At 40.6% G+C, this 16758-nt stretch overlaps 1 protein-coding gene across 2 annotated transcripts in view; it reads left to right on the forward strand.

Moving 5' to 3' along the window:
• Nucleotides 1-16758, forward strand: part of cep192 (centrosomal protein 192) — a 146364-nt gene that overhangs the window by 110825 nt on the left and 18781 nt on the right. For both annotated transcript variants that reach the window (XM_061881703.1, XM_061881704.1), the window contains 11 exons: nt 530-642; nt 804-977; nt 1043-1133; nt 7598-7777; nt 7861-8121; nt 8186-8307; nt 14301-14407; nt 14669-14816; nt 15019-15109; nt 15205-15283; nt 15931-16054. In XM_061881703.1, coding sequence (XP_061737687.1) covers nt 530-642; nt 804-977; nt 1043-1133; nt 7598-7777; nt 7861-8121; nt 8186-8307; nt 14301-14407; nt 14669-14816; nt 15019-15109; nt 15205-15283; nt 15931-16054 — 1490 coding nt within the window. The remainder of the gene's footprint in view (nt 1-529; nt 643-803; nt 978-1042; nt 1134-7597; nt 7778-7860; nt 8122-8185; nt 8308-14300; nt 14408-14668; nt 14817-15018; nt 15110-15204; nt 15284-15930; nt 16055-16758) is intronic.

Genomic DNA, 16758 nt, shown 5'->3' on the forward strand with positions numbered 1-16758 from the left:
GGCAATACAAATTTGTTTTACATAACAGTAAATAATCATGAGTAATATTTGTGATTTCCATATTAATAAAAACAATTGTGAAGTATTATTTTGGCCATTGTTGGGAATCCCTAGTTGAAATACTTCACAATGATAAATTGCCATATCTGTCCGTGTGTTTGTTGCTTCCTCTCGCGCTTCAAACAAGGACAAAAAGGTCTCACTCTGTGCCTCGCTCTCAGCACCTCAACGTTTTTATTTACCCGTAGAAATAACTGAACGCAGTGAGCTTTCTTTTCAGTCATTCACAATCTTGGCCTCGATGGGGCTGACTAGCTTACACACGCAAGAAGCTCCAAGATGTCCTGCAATCATGTAGACCAAAACAGACAACACCTTCAATCGAGACTGATACAGTGTTTTTGTAGCATGTATTGTTGCTGCATTCAGGACTGGCGCACCTTAGTTCATATAGAAACGGTCCACGTATTAGCAACAATATAATCATATTTACAGTATGTCCTGTCTACTATTTGCCTTCTCTTTTCAGAGCAATGATGACTGCTTCTCAGTCACCCCCGATGAATTGTTCCTCAAAACAGGAGAGAAACAAGACATCCGGCTTTCATTTCGAGCGTGGGGCGCTGAGCAACACAGAGAGAGGTAAACCTTTAAAAAGTATACACTGCACTTTCTCTCGATTTTCTGATAACAAAACAATGTTTTATCTGTTTGCAAAGAGGATTGCGAATACTTTGTGGATGCAGTGTACATCACTGACAATAAAGGGAAAACAAATCATCGTTTTCTTCTCTTCACTGCAGTCTTCTTATCATCATGGTGCTGCCATCAGGCCCTCAGTATGAAATAACGTTAAAAGGAGACGTTGTTCCAGAAGAAGCTGCTGTCATTGACTCTGGTCTGGCCAATCACGTTCCTCCCATTCTCTCCAACAAGCAGTTTGTGGCCTGGGGAGGGGTCACCTTGGGGCAAGCTGTGTAAGGAAGATGTCAACAAAATACTGCAAATAGCAATATAACCAAGAGCTCTACTGTTTTTTCAGTCAGCAGAAGCTGGTTCTCAGGAACAATTCATCCAACGCCACTCTACCGCTACGCTTACTCATCCGTGGTCAAGACCAAGACTGTTTTCAGGTGAATACTTTTACTATTCGAAGTCCTTAGTGCAGTGGTTCTTAACATTGTTTGAGGTACCGAACTCCGCCAGTTTCATATGCGCATTCTTCTTTAGTGAAAAATAAAATATATATATATTTTTTTCAAATTCAAGACAAAGTTATGTTTTTGTTAACACTTTAGTATGGGGAACATATTCTAAGTAACAAAGACTTAATTGAGAGTTATTTGGACACTAGGGGAACATATGCTAAGTCATAAAGACTTAAAGGGGACGGCGTGGCGCAGTGGGAGAGTGGCCGTGTGCAACCCGAGGGTCCCTGGTTCAAATCCCACCTAGTACCAACCTCGTCACGTCCGTTGTGTCCTGAGCAAGACACTTCACCGTTACTCCTGATGGGTGCTAGTTGGCGCCTTGCATGGCAGCTCCCTCCATCAGTGTGTGAATGGGTAAATTTGGAAGTAGTGTCAAAGCGCTTTGAGTACCTTGAAGGTAGAAAAGCGCTATACAAGTACAACCCATTAATTTAGAGTTATTTGGTTAGGGTTAGGGTTATAATAAGGCCATGCCGAAAAGGCATTAATAAGTACTTAATAATGACTAGTTAAGAGCCAATATGTTACTAATTTGCATGTTAATAAGCAACTAATTAGTGGGGAATATGTTCCCCATACTGAAGTGTTACCATGCATTTTTTACTGGTGCACAAAATGCACCGTGCATGAACATCACCTTGTTCCAACAACAAAACCAACACAGTGCATAAACTCACAACAAATTACACACCTGCAAATTTAGTCAGCTGTTGCCGTATCCGTAATACGCCGATAGGGAGAAGTTTGTATTTACACGATGAGTCGGGTGTGTTTTGACCTCTGCCGAACCCCTGAGGCCGACTCACCGAAACCCCAGGGTTCGATCGAACCCAGGTTAAGAAACACTATTTAATATATTTCAAAAGCTTTGTTGAAAATGTATTTTTTTAAATTTTCTCATTTACTTATTAAATCTGTATATTTGGAGTCTTCAAACGTTCTCCACTTTGTGCCACATACTGAAAAGTGAAAGGATTCCCAGGTAGTTTATTTTTTTCAGGGTTCCTGCAGGTTATTAAAAAGAATTAAAATTCATGAAACGTATTTTGCAAAAATCAAGGCCTCAAATGACATTAAAAATCATTAGATACAATGTCCAGAGGCATTAAAAAAAATCTCATACAATTACAGGCATAGGCGAAATAAGTCAATTAATAAATGAAAATGAACTTGATCACTTTGCTTGTATTGATATATTGCTACAGTAAGTTTGTGTGTTTCTTTTCTTTGTCTCTGGCATTCTAAATGGATACAAGATGTCTCACTCTGCACAACTTTCAGCACCTGAAAATTTTGGTTTGACAATAGAATGAAACTAACAGAATGAAGCCCCTTGTCAGTCATCCACAATCTTAGTTTTTTATGAGCAGACAGGACTTCTAGCTCACACTCTCAGAATACACAGACATCACCTCGGTAGTTGCGACTCACGAGTGAAAAGCAAGGCTAAGTCACAAAAGTTTGGAGGAAAAAAGTTGATTGTCCCTGTGTGGTAATATTTAATCTTCAAGCTGAATGAGCAACATAAGCACATCAACAGGGACGAACGGGCAAGTATGTCGTGATGGCATTGGCAATAAAAAAGACAACCAATTGAGGAAAAAAATTGCGCTTTAAGATGTTCCATATTTATTGAAGTGCAATTTTCCATTTTATTTTTGTTTGTTTTCCTATTTAAGATAATCAAGTTATTGACCTTACCATTACAGTGGTACAAAATGGTACAAAAAATACTACAGCACTGTCAAATATTTTTAGTGATTTTTAAAGGGTTACTTGTATTTTTTATGATATAATAATTAGTTTGGCATTAACTTTGAAACCCAGATTGTTATAATCTTAGAGGGGAACTGCCCTTTTTTTGTCTGGGAATTTTGTGATCATTCACAATCCTTATGTAAGACAATAGAACAGGGGTGGGCATTACGTCGATAGCGATCGACTGGTCGATCTCGGAGGGTGTGTCAGTCGATCTCAAGCCAGGCATTAAAAAATAGACATAAAAATGAGCAATCATCAATCATACCAAGACTTCACTTTCGTCAGTTGTTTGACATTCTCGGCACCCGAGGATCTTGTGAGATGACGCTGGCTGCTGCAAGCTCATATTTAAGAAAAAAATCACTAACAGGGCGGACGCAGAGAAACACATTTTATTTCGAGAGACTCCGTACCTACTGTCAAAACTCTAAAGACCGACTGCACAGTTCCTGTCCTCACAATAAAAGACCTGTTTCATCCGGCCTGTGCTAACAAAATAAGAGTCTCAGAAAGCTAGCGTGCACAAGCTCGCAAGCTGAGTTTGATGCCAATGTATTTCTCCCCCGCCCTCAGCGACCGCTTTCTCACTTGCTTGCCCACCCGCACAGTCACTGACGTCACTCACCTGCTGCCAGACATTAAAGTGCCACACACACATATGCTACTCTCATAACAAAGTGTTTAAAAAGGAGTATGCAAGTTGGACAAATGAGATGCCAAATCCAACCACTTTCATGTGGTATTGGACAGAAAGGAGGACTTTTTTTTTTCCTCCATTTGAAAATGCGGACGTTATCAGCACCACTGTCCAATTCCAATCAATGCAAGTCATCAGAATCAGGTAATACACCAACTTATATTCTTGTCTTCATGAAAGAAAGGAATCTATGTGTGTTAAACATGCTTGTATTATCATTAAACACCATTAACTTGTTAACAAAATGTCTCTTTCATAAATATAAATTATAAATAGGAATGAGGTAGATCTCCTCGACTTGGTCAATTGAAAGGTAGCTCGCCTGCAGAAAAAGTGTGAGCGCCCCTGCAATAGAACACCTGTTTTTCTTTTTTAGTCCTTTTACAATGGAGCCTATAGGTGTCGCGCTCTTCTGCCTATAGCGCCCTTAAAAAACAAACAAAAAAAAACATGGCCATTATAATCACCATGTGTTACTGCTCGCTACGACCTCACTTCATTTGACCCGGTATTTAAAGAGGCACATCATGTTTTTACATCTGAGGGGTCCACAAATTGACCAATAATCCATGAAAGACAAAGTTGGACTTATTCGTGCATCGCTAAGTGACATTTTATGTTGACATAACGATTGCCGTGCTGCTGTGACCGTGACGCTAATGAGAAAAAAGATAGGTTGTTTTGCAGTTGATTTCCTGCTAGCAATATTAGTCTCATCTACAATTCATGTCTGCAGTTGTTTTTATGGTATCAAGTTCATATTTTTGCCCTGCGATGAGGTGGCGACTTGTCCAGGGTGTACCCCGCCTTCCGCCCAATTGTAGCTGAGATAGGCGCCAGCGCCCCCCGCGACCCCGAAAGGGAATAAGCGGTAGAAAATGGATGGATGGAAGTTCATATTTTAAGTCTCAGCTGCATATGTCCCTGTCGTTCAGCAATATCATGAGACAGCAGTGGTTCTCAACCTTTTTTCAGTGATGTACCCCCTGTGGACATTTTTTTTTAATTCAAGTACCCCCTAATCAGAGCAAAGCATTTTTGGTTGAAAAAAAACTGATAAAGAAGTAAAATACAGCACTACGTCAAATATTGCTCATTTGTAGTGGTCTTTCTTGAACTATTTGGAAAATACGATATAAGAATAACTAAAAACTTGTTAAAAAATAAACAAGTGATTCAATTATAAGTACAGATTTCTACACATAGGAGTGAAGTGAAGTGAATTATATTTACATAGCGCTTTTCTCTAGTGATTCAAAGCACTTTACGTTGTGAAATCAATCTATAAATGTTTATTTATATAACCCTAAATCACAAGTGTCTCAAAGGGCTGCACAAACCACAACAACATCCTTTGTACAGAGCCCACATAAAGGCAAGGAAAAACGCACCGCAGTGGGACGTCGGTGACAGTGAATATGAGAAACCTTGGAGAGGACCGCATATGTGGGCAACCCCCCATTATTTATCTAAGTTACATTTAAACCACTGTGGGTGGCACTGGGAGCAGGCGGGTAAAGTGTCTTACCTAAGGACACAACGGCATTAACTAGGATTAGATTAGATAGTACTTTATTTATTCCGTCAGGAGAGTTCCTTCAGGAAAATTACAATTTTCAGCACAATCCCATTCAAGATCAGACAAACATTACAGGGAGACAGAACAGGATCGCTGACGAGTCTGACGGCTTCCAGCGCCCCTTACAAAAAAGATGACATACAGGTAAACAAGGGGAGTGGGGGGGATGGGAGAAAAAAATTGAAGATTAAAATAAAATTAAAAAAAATCGGTCTTAGCCTAGGCCCTGGAGTGGGGGTGCAGACTGAGGCCAAGGGGAGAAAAAAAAAAAAAAAATGGGATGGCAGGATGGCAGAAGCGGGAATCGAACCTGGAACCTTCAAGTTGCTGGCACGGCCACCAAAGCTATACCGCCCGGGGACTTAAAGTGTCCTCTTTGGGGATTGTAATAGAGATCCATCCGGATTCATGAACTTAATTCTAAAAATGAATTCACAAAAAAAGAAATCTTTAACATCAATATTTATGGAACATTTCCACAAAAAATCTAGCTGTCAACACTGAATACTGCATTGTTGCATTTTTTTTCACAGTTTATGAACTTACATTCATATTTTGTAGAAGTATTATTCAAAAAATATATTTATAAAGGATTTTTGAATTGTTGCTATTGGACTGTTAACACGGACCATCAGTACAAGAAAGGACAGAGCAGGCTGTACTTCCTCAGGAGACTCCACTCCTTCAACATCTGCAGAAAACTCCTGTGGATGTACTACCAGTCTGTGGTTGCCAGTGTTCTGTTCTACATGGTAGTGTGCTGGGGGGGCAGTACATCTAAGAAGGACAGCTCCAGACTTGAGAAACTGATCAGGCGGGCCGGTTCTACAATGGGAATGAAACTGGACTCACTGGTGACGGTGGCAGAGAAGAGGACTGTGGTCAAACTAGTGAGCATCCTGGATGATGCCAGTCACCCTCTGCATAGCGTTATCAGTAGCCAGAGGAGCCTGTTCAGTGCTAGACTGCTTCATCCCAAGTACAGGACTAATAGACTCAAAAACTCCTTTGTCCCACACGCCATTAGACTGTACAACTCCTCTCTGGGGCGGGGGGTGGGGGGTACTAGGATGACAGGGGATGCAAAACAATAACAGTTTTCATAACATGGTCACTACTGCCTACTTTGTCTTGTTATAGTCTTATTTTACTGTTATATTTTTATTCCCATTGTTGCTTTTTAGTTTTTATTCTTATTGTAATATTTCTCTATTTTGTTTCCATTTAAATCCCCATTATTTACTTTTTACTTTTATTTAAATTGATCCCAACTCTGTACACTGCTGCTGGAATTTTAATTTTCCTGTTGTGTCCTTGGGCAAGACACTTTACCCACCTGCTCCCAGTGCCACCCACACTGGTTTAAATGTAACTTAGATATTGGGTGTCACTATGTAAAGCGCTTTGAGTCACTAGAGAAAAGCGCTATATAAATATAATTCACTTCACTTCACTGAAGGAACTCTCCTGAAGGAATCAATAAAGTACTATCCATCTATCCATCTATCCATCTATCTATCTATCTATCTATCTATCTATCTATCTATCTATCTATCTATCTATCTATCTATTTTTAGAAAATTTAAAAAAAAATTGACGTACCCCTTGGCATACCTTCAAGTACCCCCATTTGAGAACCACTGTGATACAGTATTCATATAGTTAATAAATACTGTTGAAGATATTTTTTTTCTTGATGCTAACATATATCACGAAATACGCTATAACGTGGTCATCAGTGTCGAATAAAGCACTTGGCATTCCCGTACAACAGCAACTACGCTTGTAGTTTCTGTTAAAAAAATGGAGAATAAAAATATTGATTGATTGGACCAACAATCACAATATTTATTACCGGGACATAGATATAATATGTTATATTTAGGCCTAGCAACCACAAAAGATCTCTTGTCCTTTTTTTTATTTATTTTTTTGCTCTCAAACACTACTGATATAGTAGAGAATAAACCTGTTTGCATCACAAAGTTTCTCAAACAATTCCAATGTTCGAACATTTTACAAAGTGATCTCTGCAGACCAGAGCACGGTCTGATTGTATTCCACACGATGATGAAAGTGATATTTTTAAGAGCCATTTACTTCAACACACTCTCGTTTTTTTCCCCTGACTATTGCATTTATGAACCACTTCTTTCGGGACTTCATGAAAACTCATGGAGCTCAACACCCAAGAACGGCATTTTCTTCTCAAACTACACTCACTCTCACTTTTTTTAATGCTACGCTCAAGCTGCTTGACTGTCATGTGAATTAAGCCGCGAAGAAGAAAAAACTGATATGACGTCATATGCAACCCAGCAATTAGTAACAGAAGGACTTGTCTCTCAGCTGCAGAGTTTGTTCAGTCCAGAGGCTCGTCTAACCCGACATGGAGAACTCTCCATTCGTCCGAGAGAGGATGTGACCGTCCACCTGCTGTTTGCCCCCACCAGGGTGGCCTGCATGTTAGCCAAGCTGGAGATCAAACAGTCTGGAGTGCGGACATCTCAACCAGGGGTTAAATTCACCGTGAGAATGTTCTCCTCTTTCACTTCCTACCATGTTTTTGCTTTTACATTTATCAGCACACAAATCTTTTGCTCTCCGCTCAGATTCCACTTTCTGGCTACGGCGGCACCAGCAACATCATCCTGGAGGACCAGAGGAAGCAAGCAGACAACTATGTGGCGACAATGCCAGATGTGGCTGTTAACGCTGTCAGCAAGACGTGTCTGTGTGTGAGGAACACAGGATCCAGAGCGGCTTTCATCAAAGCCTCGGTCTTCTCCGACGTTCCCTCTCGATCACTGATGGACCCGACTCTCGTCAGCGTGGCACCGTCACAGTTTGTCCTGAAGGAAAGGACGCAAGAGGTAGGAAAGTAAAGACGCTTGGCGGCGTGGACTTGAATGTGGATTACAATAGCTGCTTTTTCAGGTGGTCACAGTGCTCCTAAAGTTCACCCAGAGGGAGCAAAGGCTGTGTCAGTCAGAGACTCCCCAGCTGGCCACTCTGCTGCTGTTCTGTGGGGATGAAGTGTCCAGACAGCAGTACAGGAGGTGAGACCTTGCTCTTGAGCTCACTCAAACTTATATAACATTTATACCAGGGGCTCTTAAACATGTTTGACCTCGGAAGTGAAGTGAATTATATTTATATAGCGCTTTTCTCAAGTGACTCAAAGCGCTTTACATAGTGACACCCAATATCTAATATCTCGATCACTGATGGACCCGACTCTCGTCAGTGTGGCACCGTCACAGTTTGTCCTGAAGGAAAGAACGCAAGAGGTAGGAAAGTAAAGACACTTGGCGGTGTGGACTTGAAAGTGGATTACAATAGCTGCTTTTTCAGGTGGTCACAGACCGCAGTACAGGAGGTGAGACCTTGCTCTTGAGCTCACTCAAACTTATATCATTTATACCAGGGGCTCTTAAACATGTTTGACCTCGGAAGTGAAGTGAATTGTGAAGTGATATATATTTATATAGCGCTTTTCTCAAGTGACTCAAAGCGCTTTACATACCCAATATCTAAGTTACATTTAAACCAGTGTGGGTGGCCCTGGGAGCAGGTGGGTAAAGTGTCTTGCCCAAGGACACAACGGCAGTAACTAGGATGGCACAAGTGGGAATCGAACCTGCAACCCTCAAGTTGCCGGCACGGCCACTCTACCAACCGAGCTAAGCCAATCTGACGTTATCTGTCAGAGCACGCGTTGAACGATGCATTCTCTTCCATACTGCAAAGGTATATTTCAAGTCTTATTTGGAGGGGTTGTGATTATTTATGTTACAGAAGCACAAAAATAAAATGAAGCCTTATTACTTACACAAATGTAGTTGTGGCTGTGATTTTGAGAGTATCCCTCAAGTAGGCAAAAATCCATCCAAAATATAGTTTCTTTATTCAATTTATTCACTTTATAATATTTATATTATATGTATTATTTATTTTGTATAATTTTTACGTTTTTTTAATTACTTGTAAATATTTTGTAAACCTTTTTTTTTTGTATTATGTATTATTAGAGCTAATGGAAATATGGCTGGCTTCACGGTGGCAGAGGGGTTAGTGCGTCTGCCTCACAATACGAAGTTCCTGCAGTCCTGGGTTCAAATCCAGGCTCGGGATCTTTCTGTGTGGAGTTTGCATGTTCTCCCCGTGAATGCGTGGGTTCCCTCCGGGTACTCCGGCTTCCTCCCACTTCCAAAGACATGCACCTGGGGATAGGTTGATTGGCAACACTAAATTGGCCCTAGTGTGTGAATGTGAGTGTGAATGTTGTCTATCTGTGTTGGCCCTGCGATGAGGTGGCGAATTGTCCAGGGTGTACCCCGCCTTCCGCCCGATTGTAGCTGAGGTAGGTGCCAGCGCCCCCCGCGACCCCAAAATGGAATAAGCGGTAGAAAATGGATGGGTGGATGGAAATATAGCTTTGTAACATAACACAACATTATTGCATGTTGTATTTCTAGCCAACGTTAATTAGTGCATATTGCAATTTCTTCAATGCTGTATGAGTTTTACATGTCCAGATTGTTGTATTATACTGTATGTAAAACCTGTTTTACATTTCTCATATACATTAAAACAAATGTGTATGAGCTTTTTGTTATTGGCCTCACACAATAAACTACATTGACCTGAATGATATTATTCTATTAGGGCTGGACCATTATGGCAAAAATAATATTCATGATTATTTTGATTGATATATCCATCCATCCATCCATTTTCTACCGCTTATTCCCTTTTTGGGGTCACGGGGGGTGCTGGCGCCTATCTCAGCTACAGTCGGGCGGAAGGCGGGGTACACCCTGGACAAGCCGCCACCTCATGGGCCAACACAGATAGACAGACAACATTCACACTCACATTCACACACTAGGGCCAATTTAGTGTTGCCAGTCAACCTATCCCCAGGTGCATGTCTTTGGAGGTGGGAGGAAGCCGGAGTACTTGGAGGGAACCCACGCATTCACGGGGAGAACATGCAAACTCCACACAGAAAGATCCGAGCCTGGATTTGAACCCAGGACTGCAGGACCTTCGTATTGTGAGGCAGACGCACTAACCCCTCTTCCACCGTGAAGCCTTGATTGATATCCATCCATCCATTTTCTGCCGCTTATTCCCGTTCGGGGTTACGGGGGGTGCTGGCGCCTATCTCAGCTACAGTCGGGCGGAAGGCGGGGTACACCCTGGACAAGTCGCCACCTCATCGCAGGATCAACACAGATAGACAGACAACATTCACACACTAGGGCCAATTTAGTGTTGCCAATCAACCTATCCCCAGGTGCATGTCTTTGGAAGTGGGAGGAAGCCGGAGTACCCGGAGGGAACCCACGCATTCACGGGGAGAACATGCAAACTCCACACAGAAAGATCCCGAGCCTGGATTTGAACCCAGGACTGCAGGACCTTCGTATTGTGAGGCAGACGCACTAACCCCTCTGCCACCGTGAAGCCTTGATTGATATATAAATTTTAAAATATAAGTATTTATCTACCACCAAAATTCAACTGAAATGTAGTTTAAAAAAAGGATATAAATTAGTAACCAATAAACCAAAAGTAAAATGACAGTAATAACAATACATTTAAACAACAATGGCAATATAAAAAAAAAATCAGTTTTAATTGTTTTTAATTCTGTTTGAGCTTTTACACTTAATTTACCACCGTATAGTGTGTGCTTTCTGTGTCAAATATTTTTTCTTAAAATACCGTATTTCCTTGAATTGCCGCAGGGGTAGGGAACCTATGGCTCTGGAGCCACATGTGGCTCTTTTGACGACGGCATCTGGCTCTCAGATAAATCTCAGCTGATATTGCTTAACAGGATAATTAATGATAAATTCCACTGGTAATCACAGTGTTAAAAATAACATTAAAAAATATATAAACCTTTCTCATGCATTTCAATCCATCCGTCCGTTTCTACCACACCTGTTCAAGAGGTCGCATTGATGGTAAGAAGTATTTTATTTATTATTGGTTAGTTTTGGAACAACAATGTTATTAAAAATAATTAGTGAAGTGAATTATATTTATATAGCACTTTTCTCAAATGACTCTAAGCGCTTTACATCTACATCCATCCATCCATTTTCTACCGTTTATTCCCTAGGGGGTCACGGGGGGTGCTGGAGCCTATCTCCGCTACAATCGGACGGAAGGCGGTGTACACCCTGGACAAGTCTCCACCTCATCACAGGCGCTTAACATAGTGAAAGCCAATATCTAAGTTACATTTAAACCAGTGTGGGTGGCACTGGGAGGTAAAGGGTCTTGCCCAAAGACACAACGGCAGTGACTAGGTCGGCGGAAGCGGGGATCGAACCTGGAACCCTCAAGTTGCTGGCTCGGCCACTCTGCCAACCGAGCTATACCATCGCTACATAAGAGGCTTAATATACTCGTAAAATGTTGGTCTTACTTAAAAATGCTTGCATTTAGTTGTATTCAGTGTTAAAAAAATATTGTATGGCTTTTACGGAAATACATTTTAAAATATTTGGCTTTCATGGCTCTCTCAGCCACAAAGGTTCCCGACCCCTGGCATATAGTATGCGCCTGCCTTGAATTACTGCTTCGCAAAATAATTAGCGCATGCTTAGTATTACCGCCTGGTCAAACTCGTGATGTCACGAGTACACTTCCCCTGTCATCATTTTTAAAATGGAGGAGGCTGATTTCAATACCGGTAATTTGAAATCGCATAAAGGGAAGAAGATTAAGAGCTATTCAGTAGGATTTAAGGTCCAAACTTACATCACACTCAAATTTTTACTGCTTGCCATTGGTAAGTGCCGGAGTGAGAAGAGGTTTTAAAATAATTAGCGCATGCTTACTTTTACCACATGCCTTTGGTAAGCGCAGGAGTGAGAAGAGGTTTTAAATTAATTAGCGCCCCGGCGGCAATTCAAGGAAATACGGTATTCGTTAAATTAAATGCAAAAATCTCCACGTTTATTGGTGTAATACATCTTTGGACAATTTTGACCAGTATTTTAAAGATAAGCATAATAATTGTGGAATGTGCTTTAAGTACATTATGCTTGTGTAAGGTACTTTTTAAATAAATGTTTATTTTGTTAGTGCATTTAACCTGGATGTGGCACACCACGCTATTATTGTGAAAGAGGAAGTGTGATTTACTGCTGTTCTCAGCTTGACGAGTAAAGAGGCGACGTGACGCTCTATCCATCCATCCATCCATTTTATACCGCTTGTACTTTTCGGGGTTGCAGGGGTGCTGGAGCCTATCTTAGCTGCATTCAGGTGGTAGACGGGGTACACCCGGGAGAAGTCGCCGGCTCATCACAGGGCCATCACAGATAGAAAAATAAAAAACACCTCAAGTTGCGGCTGCTGTTTTGATGATGTCGTTCACAACAGCACAAGCAGATATTGCTGTGTTGTGGATGTGTGGATTGTTCTTGTTAGCTTTAGCTTTGTAGTTTAGTCGCTGTTTCAAGGTGCTGTCTCCAGATTGTTCAGTTTAGAACGGTTGAATGTGTCGGGGATGAATGAGCGGTATCAGATATATTATTTTTCTACACAAATGTTCCTTCTCTTCACAATGAAAGCATTTGACTCACATTTATGCCAATTTCCCTGATATTCTGCGTTTAACAGCACATTCCGTTTTATTGGCCAATTATGTGACTCCGTCCGCAGTTAGAGAACGCGGAAATCATATGCCTTACTAAGTAAGGCATATGGTTTGAGTGATTATTGATTAGGCATACTAACGCTGTGTCAAATAAAAAGTAGCAACCATGATGAGGTCCCAAACTTGTAGTAGATGTGGCCGTGCCAACAACTTGAGGGTTGCAGGTTCGATTCCCACTTGTCCCATCCTAGTCACTGCCGTTGTGTCCTTGGGCAAGACACTTTACCCACCTGCTCCCAGTGCCCCCCACACTGGTTTAAATGTAACTTAGATATTGGGTGTCACTATGTAAAGCACTTTGAGTCACTTGAGAAAAGCGCTATATAAATATACTTCACTTCACTTCACCGTTATGAGCACCGGAATTAGCATGTACGTTGTGTCAAATAAAAAGTAGCAACCATGGTGAGGTCCCAAACTTGTAGTAGATGTGGCCTTTTTTTCCACTCATTCGCTCCTCATTCGTTTCACCGTGGCATAGCTCGGTTGGTAGAGTGGCCGTGCCAACAACTTGAGGGTTGCAGGTTCGATTCCCGCTCGTGCCATCCTGGTTACTGCCGTTGTGTCCTTGGGCAAGACACTTTACCCACCTGCTCCCAGTGCCACCCACACTGGTTTGAATGTAACTTAGATATTGGGTGTCACTATGTAAAGCGCTTTTGAGTCACTTGAGAAAAGCGCTATATAAATATAATTCACTTCACTTCACCGTTATGAGCACCGGAATTAGCTTGTACGTTGTGTCAAATTAAAAAGTAGCAACCATGATGAGGTCCCAAACTTGTAGTAGATGTGGCCTTTTTTTTCCACTTATTCACTCATTCGTTTCACCGTGGCATAGCTCAGTTGGTAGAGTGGCCGTGCCAACAACTTGAGGGTTGCAGGTTCGATTCCCACTTGTCCCATCCTAGTTACTGCCGGTGTGTCCTTGGGCAAGACACTTTACCCACCTGCTCCCAGTGCCACCCACACTGGTTTAAATGTAACTTAGATATTGGGTGTCACTATGTAAAGCGCTTTGAGTCACTTGAGAAAAGCGCTATATAAATATACTTCACTTCACCGGAATTAACATGTACGTTGCGTGGACCATTAATAGTATTTTTCTTTGATTATTATATTTTCATAATCCTGAGAAGCCATAATCAAAATCAAAATTTGATTGATTATCCAGCCCTGTATTTTAAATCATATTTTTTACATTTGATTTACCTAACTAAAGCATCATATCTCTGCTCCTCTTAAGAGATGTGTCCGTGCTGGATGTGTCCCTGCTAATAATACTTTGGCAAATTGTCATTGTTTGTGCAGCTATCACAAGGCTGATAAATTTACAGATGAATGCGTCTTATGTTTTGTGTGTTTCAGACTGCTTCGAAGCAAAGCACATGTTGGACAGAACGTTCTGGCTCAGAATAGCGTGCTAAAAAACTTGGAGTTTGATGAGAAGTTCCTGGGAGAGGAATTAATTGAACGTAAGAACACATGAAAGACAAGGAGCAGGAAACTTCTTATTGTTTTCTACTAACTGTGTGTAGTTGATACTTGGTTACAACTTATTAATTGTACTGAGCATTTTCCCTACTGTGATGCATCAATACTCACAATTGTATTTCTAGTATAACTCCTTGTTCTGTCACAACTTGCTATAATAATTATAATGAATGTATTTATATTTGTGTAATTAAATGATTGTGATACTACAGTACATGTTGTCAAATGTAACTTTCTCGCAGCGTTCGATCTGCCTGAGCGGCCAAATGAGGCCCACATCTTCTATGGGCACATTAGAAAGGTTGCAGTATTGTTACTGGGCGGCACAGAATGTGAGGACAGCACTGAGTTACCGCCGACGTCTGCTGGACAAGACGTGCTGCCCGGCAGGTAACATCTTACCTAAACATGTCAACCATCCAAACCATTGTATTACAGCACCCCTTTGTTTGAAGAAAGAATTGAATGGGTGGTCATGTTTCTATTGCTGTGTTATCAGACAAATTCCCTCCTTACTATGAGATTAGTATGATTGGACTACATGACATGATCATTATTGCACTGCAGACCTTCTGTCATGTTTTTTTGCTAGTGGTGTTACAAATGGAAATATGTCTTTGGACGTGCTGCCAGTGAGGGATCTTCAAGGTCCAGCAATGAAACCTACAGGATCCACCTCAAAGGTTCTGGAGTCTTATCAGTAGTTACAATATAATCCATGTTAATCAATTGAAAAATAAACAGTATATTTATGTATATTTTTTGGTATATTTCACAGACCTCAGAGGCATCACACAAGCAGTCCGAGTCATGGACTTTACGTCCAGAACTACTTGTCCTCGGAGTTCCGACAAATGGTAAGGGGTTTTAAAAACATATTTGAACGTACAGGGAATGCTGTTCACCTAAACCAGTGATTTTAAACAGGGGGTCCCCAACCCTTAAAGAGGAACTGCGCTTTTTTTTTTTTTTTTTTTAATGTTGCCTATCAATCAAGAGGAGATGATTGTATATTTCAAACTTTTGATTGACACTGTTAGTGTTCAGGAATTTAGTGTGCTGTCACGGGCTTATTCTTCCTGACTAGTCTGGGACAATATCTGAAGGTAAAAAGCCTGAAAGACAGCAGCAGGGGTCAAAGAAAGCATTGTAAACAGTGGTGTAACGATGCATGTGAATACTAAACCACATCTGATTTTTTTTTGTACAGAATCTTTTAAACCATTTAAAAAAATATACAGTCATTATTTTTCAATTTGTAATGAATTTGGACAGTTACCCGCTGGCAGTATGAAGTTTTTGTTTCATTTTAAAAAGCATAAAAGCTATTTGGATACACATTACGCAGTTTAATGTTTTATATTGTGTTCCATTACTGAGACACTAGAACCCTGCTATGTACTAAACGTTGATGATGGTGTACAGTTACACTTTGTTAAAAGTGGAGTATATTTGATTACTGTCTCTCCGTCGATGATGGTAGTAGAGAAGTTTGTGGTTGCAGATGCTGTGGCCAGCACCAATCAGGTCCAGATCAAAAACAACACCTCCAGAGAGCTGAGCTTTGACCTGTCCTGGCCTGCTCACTACCTCACCATTACGCCTCAGCATGGACTCATTGAGCCACAGTAAGAACCATCACCATCAAATCCATTCATTATGTCTCCTGCCTGCACAGAAAAACTATATATAAAGTTATGTATTGATTGCTGATATTTTCCCGTGAGTCCAAATAGACAGCACGAGAAGATGTATTACAAGACGACACTGTCATCAACTTAATGTGGTCATTACATTCACTGTAGTGAGCTATGAAACATTTACTATTGTGTCCTTGCACATTGATGTGTCTCATGATGCAGTAGTTCTGCTATCACAGTGAAAACACGTATTGTATAGTTTATAGTAGATCGTGTATGTCAGGGGTGTTCAAAACTGTTCCGCTGAGGTACCGCACACTGAAAAATCAAAGCATGCGTTGGTCATATTAATATTCTTCATTTTCAAATCCTTTATAATATAAATATATATTTTTTAACTTTAATGGCTCCCCGGGACTCAGTCATGAAAATGTTAAAAATAAGTCATATGTGTGTGTATATATATATATATATATATATATATATATATGTATATGTATATGTATATATATATGTATGTGTGTATATATGTATATGTATATATATATAAATATATGTAGCTGAGATAGGCGCCAGCGCCCCCCGTGACCCCAATAGGGAATAAGCGGTAGAAAATGGATATATATATATATATATATATATATATATATATATATATATATATATATATATATATATATATATATATATAT

The sequence above is a fragment of the Nerophis ophidion genome, linkage group LG21 (genome assembly GCF_033978795.1).
Source record: "Nerophis ophidion isolate RoL-2023_Sa linkage group LG21, RoL_Noph_v1.0, whole genome shotgun sequence".
In the NCBI taxonomy this organism is placed as follows: domain Eukaryota; kingdom Metazoa; phylum Chordata; class Actinopteri; order Syngnathiformes; family Syngnathidae; genus Nerophis; species Nerophis ophidion.